Raw genomic sequence first — 25,147 nt, 5'->3', positions numbered from 1 at the left:
TCCTGAAATCATTATTATACTATATATTAACTGACTTGGATTTAAATTAAAAAAAAAAAAAAAACCCAAACCCAACAAAATGCAACCAGTTTTCTTGAAAAAATAGAAAGTTCAGAAATAGACCCCACATTATCCATCAAATTCTTGACGTGTGCTAACACCTTTCTTTTTTTTAATGTTTTATTTATTTTTGAGAGAGAGATCGAGACAGTATGAGGAGGGGAGGGTCAGAAAGAGAGGGAGACACAGAATCCGAAGACAGGCTCCAGGCTCTAGGCTCTGAGCTAGCTGACAGCACAGAGCCTGATGCGGGGCTCGAACCCACTAGCCGTGTGATCATGACCTGACCCGAAGTCAGACGCCTAACCAACTGAGCCACCCAGGTGCCCCATGTGTGCTAACAAACACCTTTCAGTGGGAAAAGAATCTCTTCAACAAGTGGTGCTTAGATCACTGAATATTCACATGAAAAAGAACGACATTGAAATGTCTCACATCACATATAAAAATTAACCCAAGATGGGTCAGAGACAACTGTCAAAGGTAAAACTTTAAAAGTCTTAGAAAATATGGATAATTTTTCATAACCTTATATTTGGTAATGGATTCTTAGGACACCAGACATAAAGGGAACAAAAGAAAACATGGATAGGTTGGTCTAAATCAAAATGAAAACTTTTCAAAGGACACCGTCAGGAAAGGGAGGACAGCCCAAAGGATGGAAGAAAATATTTGCCAGTCACACCTGCTAAGCACCTATTATCCAGAATATGTAAAGAACTCTTAGAACTCAGAACAACATCCCAGTTCAGAAATGGGAAATGGACTTGAGCACACATTTCTCCAGAGAATATATACAAATGGCAAACAACACATGGGAAATGACGACAAAATACAAAACAAGTGCTAGACAAAGATACGGAGAAATTCGCGCCTTCTACGTTACTGATGGAAACGTAAAATGTGTAGCTGCTGTGAAAAAGACAGTGGTGGTTCCTTAATAGTTAAACACTGAGTTGCCATATAAATGAGCAATTCCAATCCCAGGTATATTCCAAAGAATTGAAAGCATGTTTATATAAAACGTGGATAAGATTGTTCATAGCGGCATTATTCATAATAACCTAAAAGTGGAAACCCAAATGTCCATTTACATTGACTGATAAGTGAATAAAGGCAATGTGGTATATGCATATGATGGAGTGTTAGTGAGCCTTTAAAAAGGAATAAAATTTGACACATGCTTCAACATGGATGAACCTTGGAAACATGCTGTATGAAAAGAACTAGACACAGAAGGTCACATATTGTATGATTCTGTTTATATTAAATGTCCAAAGTGGGCAAATCTATGTATACAGAACACAGATTTCAGTTGGCAGATAATGGGGAAGGAGAATTGGTAGTGACTGCTGAAGGAGATGGGGTTTCTTTTTTGGGATGATGGAAATGTTCTAGCAATAGTGCTACCAGCTGTACAACTTTGTGAAGAAGTTAAAAACCACTGCATTATACACTTTGGAATGGTTAAAATGGTGAATTTTATCTCAATTTTGACAATTGTTATCCTGGGTAAAGAAACTACAACTTTGATACGCAGTGGTAAAAATGCCAAGGGGGCATTTTTTCAATATTGTGGCAAAACTGTAGTACATAAAATTTACCACTCTAGGGATGCCTGAGTGGCTTAGTCGGTTAAGCGACCGACTTTGAATCAGGTCATTATCTCATGGTTTGTGGGTTCGAGCCCCACATCAGGCTCTGTGCTGACAGCTCAGAGCCTGGAGCTGCTTCAGATTCTGTATCTCCCTCTCTCTCTGCCCCTCCCCTGCTCATGCTGTCTCTCTCTCAGAAATAAATAAAACATTAAAAACAAATTGTTTTAAAATTAAAAAAAATTTACCATCTAGCCATTTTAAATAGTTCAGTGGCATTGAGTACATTTACACTCAGACGCAACATCTACCTACAGAACTTTTCTCATCCTGCAAAACTGAAACTCTCCCTGTTAACCAAGCAGTTCCCACTTGCCCATTCCTCTAGTTCTGGCAACCACCATTGCACTTTCTGTCTGAATTTGACTAGATACTTCACCGAAGTGGAATCACACTGTAATAGTCCTTTTGTGCCTGACGTACTTCACTTAGCAGGTCTGGAGCATTCATCTATGTTGTGGCATGTGTCCGAATTTCCTTCCTTTCTCAGGCTGAGTATTTCATGTATGTGTCCCGCAGTCCCTTCATCCTTTCGCCCAACATTGGTCACGCCAGCTGCTTCCTCCTTTTGGCTCTTGTGAAAAATGCTAATAAAAAAGGTGTACAAATACATTTGTGTCCATTTTTTTTTTTAAAGTAAAAAAAGTTATGGTTTGTTTTTGAAGGGAGTCTGTTACAAATCACTTTTTTGAAAATAAACCTGATTTTTAAAATCTCTTTTGCATTAGCTTAAGGATTAACAATTTAGTTGACTGTCGCCCAAAAGAGAAACTAAAGACTGACGGTACTATCTGCTTTAAAGAAACACCAAAGACATAAAAGTATCCATTGCAAATTTATTATGCATTAGGAAGCTTAACTTAAAAACCAACAGCATAGTAAAAAGATAGATATGTTATCTCTGTTCGTAGCGGAACAGGTTTCAAAATATATTTTCTTTTAAATGTATTCAGTCAGTACACAATCCTTATAAAAATTGTATATATATTTTTCTGTCAACACCTTCATTACATTTATAAATACAAGATTTACACAGCACCCCATCAAAAAAAATTAAAATTCCTTACAAATATCTACATATATTTCATACCTATAAAACTTTCAGAGGAGTGCTCTGTTAAAGGTGGGTGGGCCCTAGTTAAAGGTCCATTTACTGGTGCAGCAAAATACATATAAATCTGTAAATTTTTCTGTCCATAAAACATCTCGAAAAATTAGCAAGACACTTATTTCTGAAACTGAGCTTCCTAAACCATCATGTTTTAGAAAGGAATTTGATGTCCCATTAGATTCAAAAGTCAGATAAACAGATGGAAATAAAGATTGACTGGGAAAAAATGCACACTACAGAGCAGTTAAGGCAGGAGTGTGATGAATGAGAAAAACTGAGCAGACAGAAGATGCAGCAAAGAGCAGATGGTAATAATACGTTCTATGGTCTGAACTTGGATATAATCTCTACTGGTATCCAGTCACTAATTCTCATCCTCACTTACTTAGTAATATTTATATTGTCGAAAACTTTCTCAGACGCTTCCTTCAATTTGTGTTGCCACCAGAATACTTGATGTGTATTTTTCTTCTGTAGAATCACCTTGGATCTGACCAAAACACAAGCAATCTGAGTTGCTAGTTCTTCATAATTTAAGTTCTTAAGAAAATTTTCCTTTATCTAGTAAACGTTAATCGCTGATCAATATTAATCGTGTCCAGAGGTTTATATGCTGAATTTCATTCTAGCCGAGAATAAGTAGTAGAAGGAAAAGGAGAGTAAGACTTGCGTTGTTGTTTGACCTTTGAACAAAGGCAAGAGATCCCTGAAACTGAGTGACTCTTGGAGCGGCCACTCATGAACACCTGTGGGCTAAGAGGGCAAGGATCAGAGAAACAGGAAGGAAGAAAACAAGAAGGGACTTTCACCTCAACTCTTGTCCACACCACCCTGTACCTTCCACGGAGAGGGAGATGGGAAGACTGCCATACTTGTTCCAGGATTATTCAAGGAAAGCCAGCCTTCCTGCTAGAGATGGGAAATCTTTCTATTTGACTTTCAAAGTGTGGACTCCCGATGACTTTGAGAGACTGTTTGCAGGAAAGTACTTCAAATTTGGTTCTGATACACAAACAAAAAGAAGAAAAGGACCAAGAGGTGGAAGGGGTCACTTCTCAAACCTGGCCCTGAAGGATGCCGCCAGCATCTCCCCTCCAGCACCAGGAAGTCCCCATGTGGTATGGCTCCCCCATGGCTCTCAGAGATGGCATCTGCAGAGTCCTCCATTTCTGCCAAGTTTACAGCTCAGTGCACTGGCTCCCAGACTCCTCGAAAGAGAGCTCCCAGATGCTGCTGTCTTGCAGCAGTGGCTCAATGTCCTCGTCACTGCCCCGCTCTGGCGTGTTGGTCAGGCTGCCACTGATGCTGTTGCTGTGTTTTGGAATTCCACTGCCTTTACTATATTCAGGGATGAATAAGGCAACCAGGAATGACATAAGAACTATACATGCCCCAAATAAAAACGGTGGGCCTGGGATGACAGCTCCCTGATGGGCAAGGCAGACAAATGGAGACAAAGAATGAGGTTAGTCTTCAACCCACAATTAGTCCTAGGTGACTCCCCAAAACCATCAAAAAGTAAATCATTTTCTCATAAGCAAATGTTGCATTAAATAGGCAAAATCTAATAGAGCCTGGTGTCTGGAATATGAAAGAGGGTAAACAATCACTGCTCTTTGCACCGCTTCTCAACAGCTTAAATGACAGTTGTGGATCTCCAGTCCTACCCTATGACTTCAGGCCAGCACTCTGTTCATAAACATGAAGAACAGAACTTAATACTGAACACTGCTTAGAAGGAAGGACTCAAGAAACATCAAATAGAAAAAGCACTCTACTCAATTTCTAGCAGGGATTTAGATCATTTCATGTTTTGTTTAGCCTGGTTGGGCTTCAGCGAAGGATGGCATTCTGACCAGAGTGCTTTAGTAGGTAAAAATGGAGGGGCGCCTGGGTGGCTTAGTCGGTTAAGCGTCCGACTTTCGCTTAGGTCATGATCTCGCGGTTCGTGGGTTCGAGCCCCGCGTCGGGCTCTGTGCTGACTGCCGGCTCAGAGCCTGGAGCCTATTTCAGAGTCTGTGTCTCCCTCTCTCTCTGCCCCTCCCCTGCTCACGCTGTCTCTCTCTCTCTCTCCTAGAAATAAATAAAAATATGTAAAAAAAAAAAAAAAAAAATGGACTCTGAATAAGATTAAGACAAAGCTTTTGCAGAATATACTAAATTAAGCTAATCACTAAATCACATTCCCTCTCCAATCCCAGGAACGCACTGAACACAGCACTTAACTATTACCAAATACAATAGTAATATTATGTAAACAAGAACGTTCTCCAAATTTAAGTTCGTAATTTGCAAGAATCAGACACAGTAGGTGTTATAAAACTAGACATATCGCCAATTTACCTGCAGGGCCGCATTATCAGAATTCAGTTCCGGTTCCAACTCAGTCAGTTCCACGTGGAACATGTAGAATATGAAGCCATACAGTGCTGGCCCCAGGCCGTTACACAGTCCTCTTATTCCAGTTATGATCCCCTGGGCAACTCCTGCATCAGAACAAAGAGAAGGGAGCTGGTCTTTTCAGAAAAGCATCTCAAGATTAGGCACTTCTATCTAGAGTAGATAAGGGACTTAGCCTATTGTAGTTTCATTTGGTGCACAAATGTTTTCTTGGTTTTACTGTGTCCTTCTAATATGGTCTTACACTCTGCCCTAAGACCTATAAGGAGATGAAATGACCAGCTAGATCCTTCTTATAAATGGGGTATACTAAAATGAAAAAAATTTAATACTCCCCATTTACAGGGAGTATTTCCACTTTCTCAGGTATGGAATGAAATTTTCCTTCTCTACTCATCTAATTGTGCTTTTACAATAAAAATCTGCCCTTTGTCTGCCAGAGCCCTGGTGTGAGTCCGCGGCAGCCCCGATGCTGTGTACTCCCATAGTCCTTGAGGTAACCTGTACTGAAAAATCCCAGAAGTACCAACTCCTAGCCATCTCTGGCTTCTAATATGGCAGATAAAATATTAGCTTGAAGCATATGAAGTGGATGTTTCCGTAAGTTAGAACTGTTCAAAAATTAGGTTCAGCTTAATACACTGTGTTCCAATAATGTATGCTGACACTTAGAAACATCTGTATTAATACGTATGAGCATAATAGGAAACAGAGAGTTCACATCATGATAGATCAGATGGTGCCTGTCAGACGTCACGGCAGTGCCCATCCTCTATAGGTGGCTCACATCTTCAGAAACAATTCCTCCCAGGGACACATGGGACAAGTGAGCTCCTATAGTCAACGTGACACACAGAATTTGTGGTGTTCAAGTGACACTTTAAATTTGTTTTTTAAATGTTTATTTTTGAGAGAGACAGAGTGCGAGCAGGGGAGGGGCAGAGAGAGGGAGACACAGAATCCAAAGCAGGCTTCAGGCTCTGAGCTGTCAGCACAGAGTCTGACGTGGGGCTCCAACTCACGAACCGTAAGATCATGACCTGAGCCAAAGTCTGATGCTTAACCTACTAAGCCACCCAGGCATCCCTCAAGCGATACTTTAAAACTGGTAAATAAGGGGCGCCTGGGCGGCTCAGTCTTTTCACCTCGCAAAGAATCATTTCCTAAGTTAAGCCAATGGCCTTTGATTCCAAACTAAAGAAGTTTAAGTGATTACAATGATTAAATTGTAACTAGTTCATCATTCATTATTTGACATACATCTGTCAAAAGGATTATATAGTTAATTCTTACAGTAAAACACAAAAAAGGAGTCAAAACTGAAAAGAGAAAATGGAGTTTTATTTCTAACTGCTTAGTCCAGATTGCAAGACTATAAGATCAAAGCAGGAAGGAAAATAGAACGGTACGGTTGCTGAGAAGGCACCACTACATCGCTGTCACCTGCTCCACAAGCCCCGCCCCAGGTAGATCTTCGCTGAAAGAGGAAACAGCAAGAGGACAGTGACCTCACCTTGCTGATCTGACTCCGCGTTCCGAGAGACCAGGGCACTGACTGCAGGAAATGTGATGCTGGACATGGCGGCCACCGTCCCTGCTGCCCACATCATCCTGCAGTGACGAGACAGACAGCAGTCAGGGCGCAGGCCGGCCCCGAGGAGCTTGCTGTTCAGAGTACAATCTGGCAAGATCTCAAAGTGCTTTCTGTTTTCTCCTGTTGTATTTATTGTTCCCTCTTTAAAAAAATGTTTATTTTACCTCTTTGGAAATCTGTACTTCCTCTTTGTTTTCCCAGTACCAACTTTAGATGTAAGCTCAGTGAAGTTTCAAGGATTTCTTGCTTCTATAAACACATCTTCCTCACTGATTTTCTACTTTTCTCTCTGTACTTCTCACCTTCACGCTGCCCTCGAGCTGCTCAGTTTGCCACCCCGCAAGGAAGTGTCACGTGCCACCAGTGAAAACAACAGAGACCTGATGTTCAGGATTACCACGAAAGGAACGTAATAAGTCCGTGTCAGTATTTAGTAGGAATGTGAACAACACGCGGCCCTAACGGCTGAAAACCTGCCTGGCCAGACTTTCTTGGGGCTGAACACGCACGTCCTTAGTGAAAAGAAAAAACCCTGCAGGTCAACAAAATCCTTTAAATACAACACAAGTCTCACTGAATCAGCTACTGAACCAAAGTTCGCAGGACTGAAATCTTGAAGAACAAGAAGAATCAACCACTGACCACATTTCTAGTCCCTCTAAGTAACGTCATCCATTTACATGCGAAAAATGAGGATCAATTCTAGTATTTAAAATGGAGCTAGAAACTCGGGTATTTGGTGACCAGGCACATATTTCTTCTCGTTCCTCAGGGCTTATTTTGACCTTCCTTCTTGTCTGTGGGACTCTAATATGCTAGCAGTAATAACTGCCCTAGGGCACACATGATTTTGGAGGAGATCTTAGTGTTCATCTAACTCAGATGCTTTCTTATAAAGGTTATGTCACTACCCAAAGTCACTCAGCTAATTATGGCAGTGAACCCTGTCCTACCCATTTTTCCTTGTGTTCTTGTGTCGCTCTGATTGTATGTCGTCACTAAAAACTGACAAGTATGTACAAAAAGCAGACCTAATTGGAGGGGTTGGAAGAGGAGACACACACATTGGATTAAACTAAAACTTCACTGCTGAGGTAAAGGTATTCTGAACAAATAATCTTAAATTATCCAGATCCATCATACCCTAAATTAGGTCTAAACAGTTTTTGAAATGCTGAACATACCAAACCGGCAAGTAACCTTGCTTCCTTCCCCGTACACTCACCAACTCAAGTTCCTGTCAAGGGTACTTCTGTCTGTCAGTTTATGAGAACCCAAAGGAGAGACTTACCAGGCCTGAGATCCAAAACCGTACCAGGTTAACTGGAATATCTGGAAGCCTAAGCCAAGGAGGACAGTATTCTTATTCCCCAGCGATCTCATCAAGATGGTAAGAAAGACGGTCTAGAACAGCAAAGGAGAAGCCAGGTGACCGTACAGATTTGATGCCGGCTCTGTGAGGGAAGCCCATTAATGACGACCGGGGACCTCCACAGGCACACAGCCTGGCCTGAGACGTGGGGCTCAGGGCCTTCGGCCTCCTCCCCCTAAAGCCTGTTCATCTAATTCGTTGCTAGCACTTTCCAAAAGGTTATCATAGCTGTTTAGTTGTCATGATGGAGAAGGGCATGGCTCAGACACTTTGGAGAAATGCCAATCACTTAACCACCAGTGAACAGCAACCCCCTGCTGAACATTTACAGAATATGTGGGATCTTGCTGGAGGTTAACAGTGTCACAAAATTGGATTGATATAAATTGGATTTTAACAAACCTATACTCTTCTAAAAAAAAAAAAAACAAAAAAAAACCCAAAACCCACGAAACTAGCTCAGATAGTCTGTAAAGAAACAGAATAAAAGGGGAGTCTGGGTAATCAACTAACCAGTTACTATAAAAACAAACCAAAATCACAAGCAACTTGAAAGCTCAACATAATTTACACTCGTTGATACAGTTTAATAAGGAGAAATAAAAGGCTTTTGCCTTGATGCCTTCCTTTGAGCCTTATCAATTCTAATGTGTGGGCAGAACAGTTCCATAGCCGCCTTGTTTTTTTCCTGAGAGAATTCTCACAGAAGAGGGCTCTGCTTGGCCCTATGCTATAAAGCAGCATGAAGCCATTTCAGAGAATTGGCTTCTACACAATTCCATGTGATAGTTGAACTCACTCAGGCACGTCAGTGAGTTAAAGGTCATATGACGTGTCTTTTGTGGTCCTACATTTATAATAGGTCGGTAACGTTTAATGCTCTTTACTCATTACATACATTCTCATGCACCGATTTATCACATCTCTTCAGTCCTGGGGATAATAGCAGGGTTTGTAACAGTTACTGGTTTTCATTTCTGTTTTCCTCTTCTGCTAAATTTTCAACATTAAAATACTGAAACATCCTCCTGGTTAAGTTTATTTTGCAGTATCTGGAGTTAAGACTGTTGGTGGTGGTTGTAAAGCGAATTTTCATTTGCTGAATTGACCCAGTAGAGTAACAAGTATTGAAGAGTTGTCTTAAATTCCTAAGTTATAATATCCCCAACATTCTATTAAAAGTAGAATGGTTCTGTAGACCATATCCATGGCCATTTTACTGGGTCTGATACTGTAACAGATATACAAGATGTTTCCATGGTGGGGGAGGAGGGGGTGATGATTTAGATGTGCAGGGGACGTCCACGAACATTTCTTTACAGTTTCCTGTAAGTCTAGTTATTTCAGAATTAAAATGTAAAAAAAAAAAACCACTAAAATGTTTTACATTAAAATGTAAAAAAAAAAAAAAGTAAAAAAGAGAACAGGTAAAATGACACTTACCTGAGCCACAATAGACAGAATTCCTACCATAGCTATGAATGCTGCAATCTTAACAGATCCAAAACCTATGACCTGTGGAAATGAAAGAAAACACTTTTGTAATAGAGATACTATAAAAATAATCCCCACTAAGAGACAAACATGTCACCAGACACTAGAGAGAATGTGATGAAAATGATGTGACCTCGGCGCTGCCAGCAGAGAATTTGCTCATTAGCAAAGTCTGCATCTCTCAACTCTGGCTGCGCACTGAAATCATGAGGGCACCAGGGAAGGCAGGGAGCAGTGAAATGCTGTAACCCACTTGAGACCAATTAAATCAGACTCTCTGGGCCGAGCCACAGACATGTTTAAAAAGCTTCCATGGTGATTCCAGGAGCAGCCAAACTGAGCTGGCAAGGATTTCTAAGCCTCTTAACCTCACCTGAAGTTCTGAAAGGCCTAAAACCTTAAGTTTTAAATATCAAGTTTTTAAAAAGTTAAATATTTTTGCTCTCTACTGAAATCCTCTAAAAACTGGGAAAAGGCCTTAAAAATTATTGTATCCATTCCATTCATTTAATAAATGATGGTCTTGCTTTCAGTCACACAACTAGCCAAACAGCTAGGATTTCAGGTTCCCAAATCAGTGCTGCTGACAAACAACAGCCCATCACTTGACAACCAAATGCAATTTTAAAAAACTGGAACCTGAAAATACAGCTTTATTCAGGAATTATTTCTCAGCCTATATTTATAAATATAAACATGTCTATACTTAAAGCAGCTTTATTGAGATAAAGTTTAAATATCCTACAATTCACCCATTAGATGTATACTGTAGTTCAACTCTGCCCTGGCCCGTCCCTCCGTCCAGCCAGTGATAATACTTCTGTCTCTGGGTCTGTTTATTCTGAGAATCTCACATAAATGAAATCAAACAATCTATGGCTGCAGTTTCTTTCACTTGGCACGATGTTCCACAGTCCATCCCCGATGCAAGAATTAGCAGCACTTCACTGCTTTTTCTTGCCAAATGCTAACATCCCGTGGTACACATGTGCCACATTTGTCGATCTATTTCATCAACTGATCAACATCTGGATTGTTTCTACTTTTTGGCTATTATCAAAGATTTGTGTAAAAGTTTCTATGTAGATGTGTTTTCATTTCTCTTGACTATGTATATAGGTATAGATTGGCTGAGAACCCTATGTTGAACATCTTGAGGAACTGCCTATCCCGTTTCATATTCCCACCAGCCATGTGAGAGTTTCCTTTTCTCCACACCATTGTCTTTTTGATTACAGCAAATCTTAGCAGGTGTGAAGTGGTATCTCATTGATGGCTAATGTTAAGCATCTTTTCATGTGCTTATTGGCCATTGGTGTATCTTCCTTGGACAAGTATCAATTCAATCTTTTTTTCTATTTTTTCAGTTGGGTGGTCTTTTTATTGTTGAGTTATAAAACTTATCCTGGATATAAGTTCCTTATCAGATATACAAATACCAAATGCATAATTTAATTTAATTACAAAAGCACCTACGATTTTCTACATTAAATATGTTATCTCACCGGTCTTCCCTCTAAATCTCCAGCCATCTGCCCATCAAAAATGAACAAAACTGAAATAGAACTGTTTAGAGAAACAGTTTTACTTATATACCACCATATAAAACATCAGTCTCACACTTTCAGGACAACTGTGAGAATGGCAAGTTTAACAAGTTTCAAATAAAAGTATCTCCTGACATAGAGGAATTTATCTTAGGAGACCTGCTCTGCCGTATGATGTAAGCCACTAGAAGGACTTCCAGTGAAATCAGTAAAAGACCAGGGCAGGATTGCAATGGAAGGCAAGGCGGGTCTCCGTGATGCCAGGAAACTGAAACAACAGTTAGAAAGGGAACTTGGTTTTAAACTGCCTTAAGCTAACTGCCTTTTGTGGGGGGACAAAGGTAAAGTATACATCTTTAAGCAGAAAAAAAAGTTAGGGGGAAGGATTATTTAGATTATTGCTTGCAAACCCCCTTGAAGTCTACAGCAGTGTTGAGCTATGGCCTTCTGAAGATGTCCCAGGTCAGGTCACATCAAATCAAGTTGACCTCTCTCTGTGAAATTTAAATGATAAATTCTGTTTATGCTAACTCTCAAGGAAATTTTTCTCACAGTAAAAATTTTATAGTATTTTAAAATATCATTGTACTAAAGGTTCCCCAGACTGCTAATTATATGTCAGCACCTACACTTAAACTATAGCTAGAAGCAAGTCCACACATTTTTCCTCTACACTCTTTCCCTCAAAATACCTTTGGACAAATCCTAATCTTTGATTTCTTCATGTTCTAAAGCTATGAGGCACCCATTACCCACCTGTCTGAGATAGAGAAAAAAACTTGAATATTGTCCAGCTTCAGGAAGGTATGAAAGAAACACAGTGATGCAAATTAATAAGACGGTAGAATCTTTTCCAACTTTCTTCAGTGACTAGGAATAAGCAGAAAGAGAAACACATTAAAAAGTAGGAGACACAACGTCACTGCTATTCTGGGATATTGGCTTCGTTGTTTTCATCTATTACGGTGAATTCTAAAAGTTGAACAGATTAGGAAAACAAACATGAACTCGATGGCTATAAATTTCATAATTTTATGTTTACAGTATTACAGCTTAAAAAACAAAACCAAAAACAAACACTTGCTCACCTTTGTTAACCATACTAGTTCAAACCCAATGAACAGATCCTGAAAAAACACTGCTCCAGAACCTTCTAAGAAAATCTCATCTCTCTCCTTCATTCATAATAAGACCTCTTTACATCTATAAACACTTCAGGGTTTTTATTATATATAAATTTACTATATTCTTTAAAATGTTAATATTCAATTGGCCTGTAAAACTGGAAGCCAAATAAGTATGCTCCGGCCATGGGATGACAACAAGATTCTCTGACCAGTAACAGCTTTTTCAGTCTTCTTCCTTTCTGAGTCTTCTTTTTACACAGAATTGTTGAGAAGACCAAAAGGTATGCTATCTAAGGACTGGAAAATGCTCCTGTCCACAGAGACCCTGCTGCACACCAGACACTGGACTAGTTAACTTACATATTCACCAAAACACTCACACACTAGCCCGGAAAGAGTACACGGCAGTACTTGTGCTTCAGAGATGAGTTTCTGTGTATAACCTGATCACTACATGACAAGGAAGTAGGAGGCCGGCCTGGCTCCCAGATCCACACCTGGGTTCCTTCTCTAACCACCTCCTTCTCCATGTCTGATGGCAAGGCACACACAAAATGACCAGGGGCTAGGTCATAGGGGCTTTTTAGAAAAGAATTTCTCATGAGTATTTTTCTCATACACACTTTTCCTCAAAAGTATACTTGGGTAATTTAAAATCAGCAATCAAATCTCTGGGTATTTTTTTTTCTGCACATATTTTCTTCAAGAACAATGTCCTGTCAGACAAGGTGGGAGAAGGGGAGGGGTAAAATTCTATGTCTCAGTATTTTCTCTAGTTGTTAATGGGATCCTTCAAAAAAAAATTAAAAATTGCAAAAGCTTTTTTAAAAGTAAAGAACCCATTCAGTCCACAAAATACAAGTCCAGAGCCTCTTGTCAAAGTGGAGGTACATTAATTTAGAAAGTAGCTACTGCAGTAAGACCAAATACTTTCATCTTTTCTGAATTTAAGTGAATGAACAAAACCACTTCAAATGGCCTTCATTTTGTTTAAAAAAAAAAAAGTGAAAACAACCATGCAATAAAAAAGTCTTCCCTCCTAAACCCTCATTAGGCATTAACTAAACATTTTTTTCCCTCTCTTCCTTTATGATATCACATGTTTGACTTAAACATAGAACTCTATATAATCCTTGGTGCATAGACAACTTCAGTCCTTACTTGCAATTATTTTTTTTCTTTCTATTTTTCCTGGAGAAAGAAATGGGATCAACCAATTGTTGGGATGCATGAGGGTGCAAAAATATTCAATATTTTCATATTTTTATTACCGCAAAAGGATCTGCTTGTTTCCAAGAAATCTTAGCTCCCCAGGAAAGCGGCCTCATTTTCTCTGACAAAGATTCTGGAACAGCCAATAAGATGAAGCAGATGTCCAGAACAGCCACCACTGTGGCCACCAGCACAACGAGGCTGTCTCCGTAACTGGCTGAAAGGTATGCTCCAATGGCCGGGCTGCTCACCAGACTGGCTGCAAAGGTGGCTGACACCTGTGGAAAAGCACACTCTCATCCAGGGTCCCGTCCACTACAAACACATGCAGAAGACACACTCTCACTTAAGTCCCATCTGCCGCAGGTGCACACCTACATTCTGGTTCTCACCTGGAGTCCCATAGGGACGTACCATGGCTGTCCTTCCCTGGCTTTAAACAAAAAAAAAAGGAATGTGTTGCACATTCATTTAACAATGAAAGAGAAAGTCGTTTCGTTTTAAGTACTTGTTCACAAACTATGAACTGGAGATATCCTAGAAAGAAAGCTAAAAGAGTGAAAAATAATCTTATTAGAAATAAAAAAGGAAAAACCTTCCCTGTAAATAAAACTCACACACTTTAGGGTGCATCTGGGTGGCTCAGACTCTTGATTTTGGCTCAGGTTGTGATCTCACCGTTCGTGAGGCTGGACTCTAACAGCTCACAGCCTGCTTAGGATTCTCTCCCTCTCTCTCTGCCCCTCTCTTGCTCATGCATGCTTATTTTCACTCTCTCTCAAAATAAATAAAAACTAAAAATTAAAAAAAACCCACTGACCTACATTTTAGTCTTCTTTAATTGGGCAATAGGGATTTGGGGAGAAAGGCATGACAAAAATTTGGGTTGACTGCAAAACTTACAAATTACTCTGGGACTGATGCAGTTTGACCATTTTATTATTTGGAGACTATTTCATTAGCACGGAGGAGGAAAAAAAAAAAACCCTGATATTCTTGGAGAAAAAGCTTTTCAACTAGAGATTCCTTGGCTGTTGATTTGTCACTCCCAACCTGCATCCAGTACCAGAGACCACACAACCAACCGATCACACTTGCAACCTGAATCCATGTGGGGTCTCTTTGACACAGGTCCCTTTATTTTGGAATGTAATCTGCACGTTCAGAAGCTTAAATGGGCAGTCTCCAAATTATAACCAGAATGAGTGCTCAAAATATAGATTGTTTATATCTAAATTTCTACTGGATTTTGACAGAAACCAGTGAAATCATTATTATTAAAATTATGACTCCTGGTTAGCCAAAGACATTGGCTTCACCCAACACCCTTCCAAATGAATGTAAAATTACAGTATCTGACAATCTTATACTAAAAACACTATAAAAGCAACGCCAATAAAAACTTTCTGGGGGGAAAAAGGAGTCATAAAGAATTCCAAATTGGGGAACAGGAATTTTTTGGTTCAGTGTTTATTAATTACCTGCTATGTATCAGATGAATAAGAAGACAGCTCCTGCCCCTTCAGGTTTTTCCACATTATTTGAGAAGATCAAGGCAATCATGTAACTACATTATAAATTACAATGACATGAAAATAGCTACAGTAAGGGGCGCCTGGGTGGCTTAGTCGGTTGAGCGTCCGACTTTCGCTCAGGTCATGATCTTGCAGTTCGTGGGTTCGAGCCCCGCGTCGGGCTCTGTGCTGACTGCCAGCTCAGAGCCTGTTTCAGAGTCTGTGACTCCCTCTCTCTCTGACCCTCCCCTGCTCACGCTGTCTCTCTCTCTCTCCTAGAAATAAATAAAAATGTTTAAAAAAAAAAAAAAAGGAAAATAGCTACAGCAGCACTGCTCTGGGGTTCTCAGAGGCTAACAACCTCCTATCTGCACAAAATAGGTCAGTAAAGTCATTTATTCGTAAGTTTTTCATTATCTTAATCATCTACCACATCTTTGTATGTAAACCAAGAAGATACTCTGCTAGCTACTCAATGTACAAATAAATAAAGAGCAATACAAAGGTTAAATAGCTCTTATGTTCAATATGATGAGCAAGAACCAGAAGCTATTTTCCAATCTCTAAAACTAATCTTCCCCACTAAAATACACAGTCAGACTTGCAGCTGCTAAATTTCAAAACTGCTTTTCATAATTCCACAGCATTCCAAGTCTAAAAAATCTAAAGATAACGAGTTTAAAGAAGAAAACAAGAATTTATTTGTCAAAATGACAGTTTTCAGTCTACCATCATAACTGTCTTCTAGCCAAATGGACATTTTCTTTTTCTTTCTTAAAGTTCATTTTGAGAGAGAGAGTGAGCAGAATAGGGACAGAGAGAGAGGGAGACAGAATCCCAAGCAAGCTGTCAGTGCACAAGCGGTTGTCAGTGCATACCCGACATGGGCCATGAACTCACAAACTATGAGATCATTCCTGACCGAAATTAAGAGTTGGACACTGAATCAACTGAGCCACCCAGGCATCCCAAATGGACATTTTCTAAAATAAGTTACTGTTCAATAACTCAAGATTTGGTCATTATAAAAAAAGGACTTAAATTATTATTCTAGAACAATGATTTAAATGATGACATTCCACTAAGCTCCTCTCAAAATACTTTGGAAAGGATTCAGTAGCTACTTTGGATGTAATGGAATTAACACTCATTAATAAATGGTGCATTCCAAACCTTGGTAAACTTTTTTTTTCCCCCAGAGAGAGTGCACACGAGCAGGCAAGGGGCAGAGAGAGTCTCCGTGCCCAGCACAGAGCCCAAAACAGGGCTCGATCTCACAAGTGCTCTATTTTATGGCAAACTGCCATAGAGAAAACCTGAAATTAGCAAAGGCAAAAATCTTTTTTTGTTTACTTATTTATTTTGAGAAAGAGAGAATGCATGCAGAAGAGGAACAGAGAGAGAGAGGGAAAGAGAGAACCCCAAGCAGGCTCCACACTCTTAGCACAGAGCCAGACATGGGGTTGATCCCAAAAACGGGAAGATCAAGACCTGTGCTGAAATCCAGATCGTACAGTCAATCAACTGAGCTACCAGAGCGCCCTAACAAAGGCAGAAATCTTAATGAGAATCTTTCTTTAAGCTTTCAAAACAGAGTTTAAGAAACAAGCTTAGGACTTAATGAGTCTAAGTATCTGAAGAACTGAAAGCCTCATAGCGGACTCAGTGACACAGCAGGGCGGAAACAGGTTCTGTTCTCAGAAACACAAGGGCAGGCCCACCTGTCCTTCTAACACAGCCCAATACAGTTAGGGCCCTCAGTGCCCAGGATTCCCTCCTCCCATCAATTCCTCTACTGTTCTCCACCTACAATTCTTCCTCCCTTAGTGGTACACTGAAACTGGTATAGCACCTGAGAGGTTTAGTTTCCTCAAATATACCAAAAGTAAAATGTAACTACTTACATGTATATAAATAGTAAGAGTAAGAACTTAGTGACGGAAATAAAAGTAAAAAGCTAGTCACCAAGTTTCAAGTATCAGAGGAAGCAGAGAGCAGCTGCAGCTCCCTAATTGCTCTATCCAATCAGTCTGTTCCTCTCCAACAGTTGATGCTCAATAGATACCTGTTGGATGACTCAGTGTCTGGGATCTATGACCCCATAAATTTCTATGTAAAATGTTGTATCTTTCTTCTACGTCATAGCAGCCTTACTGCTTGGTTTGTATATTTATCTAAACCCCGGTCTCTCACACTCCATATGACTGGTAAATAAATCAAAAGGGTGACTTCACAATAGTCTCAGAAAGTGTTAACTCACTTAATACTATTCATTGCTGCAGCCTTGAAAGAATGGAGGAATTTCATGAAGGGAGGAAGATGTACATACTTCATACATTAACAGATATGAAAATGCTCCCTAGAGCCTCAGCTAGCCTTGACTGACAATCTTGTAATATAGTCCTCCAATATCTGTGAGATATGCAGCCTACAAGCTGTCTGTCATCTTAACATGTGACAAGTTAGGGTGCACATAAAGGTTATTGTTCACTGGCTGGTGTCCTGAGTCCTGTGACCAAGTCCAGGCCCCTTTCATGCTGAACAGTGCACACTGAGGGGAGAATGTACCACCCCAACTACACCACTTTGCATGTGGACTGTTTTGAATCAAAGGTAATTAAGACCCAGCAGATTCAGGGAAAGCTTTTTTGCCTTTCTTTCAATGCCTGAAAGAATTCAGACAGGGGCCTATATCAGGAAGAGAGCTATGCCAGCAATAACTTTTATATCAGAAAGACTTATCTGCATGGCATATCACACATTTATTTACCAAACGTTTGCTCTTCCCATTTTCCTGTGAACTTCCTCCCCTCCAAAGCCCAAGACCCCCCCACCCCCTTTTCCTTAGCTCAGGATGGCAATATAAGCCTCAACTGCCTCCAAGTCTTTCAGTCTTTGTGGAGCTCTGTACAAAATTAAGTGTTTTCCTCCGGTTAATCTGTGTCAATCTAATCATTAGGCCAAAGAACCTAGAAGAAGGGAAAATCTTCCCCCTCCAACAACATGCACATACTTGAGCAAATTCAGGCATTGGGCACATGCCGCCCACGTGTGCTGATATGACATCTTTTCCCCTGAACCACATGAGCAGTTACGACTCTCTGAGCTAAAGGGCTTTAGCCTCCATCTTCTACAAGTCTTTCTTAATCACAATGCCATCATTACACTTTGGAAAATTAGAAATTATTACCTAACACTTATCCAAGAAGAAATCTCCTGTAACTTTCATTTAGCATTCCATAATTACACAGTACCATATCCCAAGTAAGTGCCTGAGGCACACAAGCAGCAATACAGTAACAGTGGGTTAACAAGGCGGAGGCACAGCACCTCCCTAATGTGAATTAGGTGCACAGGGACTTATGATCTTAGCGCTGGTTTACTGTTTATGGTTCCTCAAGACATATGCTAACAAGAAACAAATCAACTTTTTAAAATATTTTACAGTAGGGGCGCTGGGTGGCTTAGTCGGTTGAGCGTCCAACTTTCGCTTAGGTCATGATCTCACGGTTCTTGGGTTCAAGTCCCGCATTGGGCTCTGTGCTGACTGCCAGCTCAGAGCCTGGAGCCTATTTTGGAGTCTGTATCTCCCTCTCTCTCTGACCCTCCCCTGCTCACACTGTCTCTCTCTCTCTCTCCTAGAAATGAATAAAAATATTTTTAAAAAATTATAAAAAAATATTTCACAGTCAACAACTCACATTCTTGCCAAACTTCCAATGCTAAAACCAGAGGATACATTATTAGTAATTTCCATCTTGCTACTTTAAGCTTCATGTCTTTTTTAATTGCTATAGATTTTATGTAAGTCAGTATTTACAATTTATATTACTACTTAACACTTTAATACTTGAACACAATTTAATTACTTCTCTGGTTAAAATACATAAACTATAATCTTACCCATCCATAAGCAGTACTTCGCTCGTGTTCCTGAGTGACATCAGCTACATAGGCAAATATCACAGAGAATGTGACTGAGAAGACTCCAGACACAGAAATCATCGCAAAATACCACCTATAAAAAGATTATTTTAATAAGCTCGGTGAGAGGTGGTAGTGTGCATACACTTTCATAACCAGAGCCAACAATATCATGTAAAGATTACAAACTAAGAAATAAACTTAAAAACAAATCTATGTGTGTATTTAAAGATATAGCGGACAACTAATAAACTGATGATAATCAAGATGGAGAAGAAGTAGAAACATACCAATTTTGTAATTGTTCAAAGGGTGTCAGTACATGCAGGTGAAAAAAATAATAAGGGGATCAAATAAGATATAATTTTAAAGGTAGCCAACAGAAGAGAAATAAAAACTTAAAATTTCTTAGCTTTAGCCAAGAAAAAGTCATATACAGTAAATGACTTTAAGAGAGCTACACAATAGAATTCATAAAAAATATTAATGTATTTAAGACTAAAATTTTCAATCATGTGCACAGATGGTTTTAAATAAATCTCGTTAAGATAACTACCAAACAAAATCTCATAGAATGAAAGTAGGGTTTATCCTAGGGCAAAGGATATTTCAATATTAGAAAATACATTAATATAGTTCCATCAGAGTGACATAATATTTTTCAACACAAAAGCTACCTTAACACTTAAATGATTAAACATTATAACATTTCCTTTAAATACATGAAAATGTTAGGTCCACAATTATCACTTTTATTTAACATTCTTCATTAGTCAATATAAGTAGCAAAAGTAACGGCATGAAAACTGGAAGGGAAGAGGCAAAATCATTTAAAGAGCTAAAGAAAAATATTTTAAGGTATTGAGAGGACATTTTAAAAAAGCCCTGATTTATTAGAAAAGCATGACTTGTTCTTGGACATAAAGACTCAGTATCAAAAAGTATTTTATAAGATTCATCATCTGGTAGAAAATAAAATGATCCACTATGGGTACAACATATTTACAACGTAACAAATAATTAACATAAAATTATGAGAAAATCAAATGACATTTCCCTAGGCCAAAAAAGAAGTATTACTGCATTAAACAACAACAACAAAAACCCTTCCATTCTAAGGTATGTTCTTTACACCTTATGAAGAGCATCTCAGCATTTTGGCCAAATACCATCCTCTGGAACTAAGAAAAACACTAAGGTACAGCTCAGGTGCAAATTGCAATCTATTTTGGTAACTAAAGAGACTTGGTTACATTTTAATATTCTCTATCATGGAAAAATGAGATCAAATTCAAATTATGATAGGCTCCTGGTCTAATAACTACAGTGTACTCAAAAGTGACTCTTGTCAATTGATGTAAACTGTGTTCATACAGTGCCCGAGAGCAGTGAGCTGACAAACACACCTGCAGTCAGCAGCCACGGGGGTTGAATACAGGGATTGTCTGCCCCCTCCCAGGACCCGATCCTTTAACTGACCTCATGGCAACAATAGCTTCCCTTGGAGACATCTTTAAATGTCTAAGAGCCCTAACTGGCTTCAGTATTACCAAAGAGATCAAATAAAAACACAGGTACCAACTGCTCTGAAGTGGTTAAATAATGCTCTGCAGATGTATTATTCACATGTGATCCAAAACGGTCAGTCACGACGGTGGAGGGCCAAGCCACTCACCACGGGCTGATCCTCATCAGTGGAATTGGGAAGCAGGTAAAGAAGACGGTCCCCAGGAGAAAGGGTTTCCTCCCCCACACATCAGACAAAGCGCCTATGAGGGGGGCACTCAGAAAAGACAGAAGGCCCTGGAGAGGAAAACAGAAGCAAAGGTCAAATGTACAATGCGATCCCCCAATTACTTGTAATTCTTATTTTTTAAATGCTCCAATTCCTCTTACTGGCCCCCAAACAGAATAATTTGAAGCATTAAATGCAAACTGTCATTTAAAAACATTCTAGGGGTGCCTGGGTGGATCAATCAGTTAAGTGTCTGACTTTGGCTCATGTCATGATCTCACAGTTCATGGGTTCAAGCCCCGTGTCAGGGTCTCTGCTGTCAGCACGGAGTCTGCTTCAGATCCTCTATCCCCCTCTCTCTGCCCCTCCTTTGCTCGCACTCTCTCAAAACTAAAATAAACATTAAAAAAAAACCATTCTAGGGGCACCTGGGTGGCTTAGTCGGTTAAGCGTCCGACTTTCGCTTAGGTCATGATCTCGCGGTTCGTGGGTTCGAGCTCTGTGTCGGGCTCTGTGCTGACTGCCAGCTCAGAGCCTGGAGCCTGTTTCGGTCTGTGACTCCCTCTCTCTCTGTCCCTCCCCTGCTCATGCTGTCTCTCTCTCCTAGAAATAAAATATTAAAAAAAAAAAAACATTCTAATGCATTTCTAAACATGCTTTAGAAAAGGAAAAAAGGGGGAAAAGTTTGTTTTCCAGAAGAAATTGGAGAAGAGAGGATATGAAATAAGTACGCCCATTTTACATATTGTTACACCAAGCATATGGGAAGAGGCCAAAACCTGAATTCATCTTCATAAATATGCATAGCTCTAATAAATCAACTGTTCCAGTGAAGACATTTTCTCACTTGCTACCTGGCCTGTGACTCTGGTCCTCCCGACAATATGTACTCCCCTTGATGAGCTGCAAACCTTGCTCTGATCCCTTCTTTAAAATCCTGGAATGGTCCCCATTGTGCACAGTTTAAAATTTTATTTATGGGTGAAATGACTATCTGCACTTTGCTTTTATAAAAAAATGGGTGAGGCAGAAACAGATGATACAAGAGTAGGAAAATGTTGGGAAGTAGTGAAACTGGGTCAGTACACGCGTGTTCATTACACTGTCTACTTGTATGTGTCTGAAATTGCTCAGCACAGCAAACAAACAGGACCCTCCAAAATCTGGCCCCTCACACACATCCTATGCTTTGCCTATACACAATCCTTCCTAGTTTACCCAGCATACGGTCTTCCTTTGTGCCAGTGGGCCTTTATTTTGCCTGCATACACTTGCCACAGTTGGGCTGGGTAAACTGCCAGTTATTCTTTACAACACCTCCTCCTCTATCTCTTAGCTCCTCAAGTGGAATTAATCACACTGGTTTTTGTGGGGTGCAAAACAAACTCCTCCTGCCTGGTACGTTTCTAGCTCTTCCACTGTAATTTGAACACTTGTTATTTATCTGTCTTCTCTGTCAGGATGGTTTCTTCACATCTCTGTACCCTTGGTCCTAATACAAGGCCTTATAATAAGGGCTTTCAAAGGTTTGGTGCATTTTACTTTAAGAGAAAACCAAAGTCACAGAGCTGGGAAGAAAAAGAACAGAATCCCAATCTATCAGCCCCTAGTAAACCTAGAACCCACTGGCTGGAAGACACATGCACCGAAATAAGGTGGGTCGGTGAGAGGAAGACTCAATGGAAGGCAGGCAGGGTAAGGAGAAAAGCTTTCTAGCTCTTTGAAATAAAATATTAATTCATCCCCATGATTAAACCTTATAATTTAATTTCTCAGTCACAGTGGATTTCCATTTAGCTTGTCCTTGTGTCAAGAGAGTAAAGATCAAGAATCAAATGATGTTCCTTTAACTAAGATCCAAGCAACTGCAGAAAGTAGGGTTTAAAACCAGGAATTGTGACTATGAGTTGCATGAATTTTAGAAAAGAAAATCTTCAAATTTCTCTACAAATATCAAGTACCTGCATACCTGGGTAATACAAAACTGGTCAACAAGGGGCACGTTGGGGCTCAGTCAGTTAAGTGTCTGATTCCATCTCGGCTCAGGTCATGATCTCATGACTCACAAGTTCAAGCCCTGCAACCTGCTCTGCGCTGACAGTGTGGAGCCTGCTTGGGATTCTCTCCCTCTCTCTCTGCTCTGTCCACTGGTGCTCGCTTTCTCTCAAAAATAAATAAACATTAAAAAAAAGGGGGGGGGAGGCCTAGTTGGCCCAGGTGGTTGAGCATCCGACTTTGGCTCAGGTCATGATCTTACGGTTTGTGGGTTCGAGCCCCGCATCGAGCTTGTGCTGATAGCTCATTGCCTGGAGCCTGTTTCAGTCTGTGACTCCCTCTCTCTCTGACCCTACCCTGCTCACCCTGTCTCTCTCTCTCTCCTAAAAATAAATAAAACATTTAAAAAAACTAAAAAATTGAAAAAAATAAAAATAAAAAATGCATAGTTGGGGTGCCTGGATGGCTCAGTCAGTTAAGCTTCCAACTTTGGCTCAGGTCATGATCTCACAGTTTGTGAGTTAAGCCCTGTACTGGGCTCTGTACTGACCGCAGGGAGCCTGCTTTGGATTCTCTGTCTCCCCCTCTCTGTGCCCCTCCACTGCTCATGCTCTCTCTCTCAAAAATAACATACATTTAAAATTTTTTTTAAAAATAAAATAAAATAAAATAAAATAAAAAATAAAATAATGCATGGTTTTAACCGAAAAAAGATACTGTCTTCGAGATCATGGATTTAAATGGTAATTTAATCTATCCGTTAAAAATATATAAATCTAATTCTTAGTGACAATAATAAATACAGAAAATAGCTTATTTTTTATTAAGATGCTAAAATACAGTCTTCTACAGTTGACCCCTGAAGAACACAAGGGTTGGGGCACCAACACCAACCACCCCACGCAGTCAAAACTCCACATCTAACTTCTGACTCCCCCAAAACTGAACTACTAACAACTGTTGGCCAGAACCTTTACTGATAACATAAACAGTCAGTTAACAATATTGTGTATGTTTTATGTGTCATATACTGTATTCTTACAATAAAGTAAGCTGCAGAAAAGAAAATGTTAAGGAAACCAGAAGGAAGAGAAAATACATTTATAGTACTGTACTTAATTTATCAAAAACAAGAAAAAAGCCTGTGTACCAATGGAGTCATGCAATTGAAACCTAGGTTGTTCTAAGGTCAACCTGTACTTGTTCTTTGAAAAACTTGAATTTCCTAAAAATCAAAGATATTCTCCTCTCCTGGGTGCTTCTTCACTACCCAGGCTGGCCCAAGATCCTCTTAGTGCACACTGTCAGAGCAGCAGATTGAGGACATTTGTGGCCTGATGGATTAGGCAGGTACTTCTTCAGTCCTAATGATGCAGGACACAATTTGCAAATGAGAACAAAATGTTTAAAAATTAACACCAGACAGTTCTGAAAGCCAGACCTCAAAGCCCTCGTCTTTATCAGAAATACAGCTGATTNATGGTGGGGGAAAGGGAGAGAGGCAAACCATGAGAGACTCTTGAATGCTGACAAAAACTGAGGACTGATGGATGTGGGGGCGCGGGGGGATGGGCATGGAGGAGGGCATTCGTGGGGATGAGCACTGGGTGTTATGTGGAAACTAATTTGACAATAAACTATTTGTAAAAAAAAAAAAAAGAAGAAGAAGAAGTACAGCTGATTCTCGCAACCCACAGTAGTTATGTTCTGTAAGGCTGCCACAAACACTGAATTAGAGAATATGCAACCACTCCTCCTCGAGGAGACAGTGTCAGGCTCCTGCAAACCTCTGGTCACCTGTTTTCATTTACTGATAAATACTCAATCATGACTTATGTGTGTTTCTGTTTAAAGATGCTTTATTTCATATACCCTGCTGACTTATGAACACTGAACTCTCAGTCAACAGCACTACAGCTCATGCCTGAAGGAGGCTTATCTGACAGTATGTTCTCTGTAAGGGACGTCACAGACCTTTTGCACTTCGAGATACTAGTCAGTACTTCAGTACCACACATGGGGACATTTTAAACAGCCAAATCACCAAAAAAAGACACAAAGATGGAAAATATGTGGCACTAAGTGGACCACAAAAAGGACACACATACAGTTTAAGACTTGAAACAAGTAGACCTAAGTTCAACCTGAGCTGAGAGCAAATGGCTGGGCACTCACACTCCTCCCCTCACCTAAGAGCATGAATGACCACAAAAGCACTGTGTTGATCTAGGGTCACAAACAAAGTCAGCGAGTAGGTGGATTTGGAAATATGAAATCCAAAAATGATGAGGATCAACTGATACCATGCTATCATAACCCACCAGGCCTAGATATAACATGGTGTGCAGGAGTCCAGGCACAGATGGTGGCACTGACCAACAGTTTAGCACAGCCACTTCAGTAAGTT

The 25,147-nt window shown here is 39.9% G+C and overlaps 1 protein-coding gene across 1 annotated transcript in view; it reads right to left on the bottom strand.

The window, feature by feature from the left end:
* Window positions 1-2,531: 2,531 nt before the first annotated feature.
* Window positions 2,532-25,147, bottom strand: part of SLC71A2 (solute carrier family 71 member 2) — a 48,008-nt gene continuing 25,392 nt past the window's right edge. The window contains exons 4-12 of the mRNA XM_077773949.1: window positions 20,686-20,813; window positions 18,990-19,104; window positions 13,632-13,850; window positions 11,990-12,103; window positions 9,636-9,707; window positions 8,112-8,224; window positions 6,740-6,837; window positions 5,170-5,312; window positions 2,532-4,253 (exon numbers count right to left, since the gene is read on the bottom strand). Coding sequence (XP_077630075.1) covers window positions 4,005-4,253; window positions 5,170-5,312; window positions 6,740-6,837; window positions 8,112-8,224; window positions 9,636-9,707; window positions 11,990-12,103; window positions 13,632-13,850; window positions 18,990-19,104; window positions 20,686-20,813 — 1,251 coding nt within the window. The 3' untranslated portion in view covers window positions 2,532-4,004. The remainder of the gene's footprint in view (window positions 4,254-5,169; window positions 5,313-6,739; window positions 6,838-8,111; window positions 8,225-9,635; window positions 9,708-11,989; window positions 12,104-13,631; window positions 13,851-18,989; window positions 19,105-20,685; window positions 20,814-25,147) is intronic.

This window comes from Crocuta crocuta, unplaced genomic scaffold, assembly GCF_008692635.1.
Source record: "Crocuta crocuta isolate KB4526 unplaced genomic scaffold, BGI_CrCroc_1.0 scaffold866, whole genome shotgun sequence".
NCBI classification, from domain to species: domain Eukaryota; kingdom Metazoa; phylum Chordata; class Mammalia; order Carnivora; family Hyaenidae; genus Crocuta; species Crocuta crocuta.
This window is presented reverse-complemented; position numbering and strand designations above follow the sequence as displayed.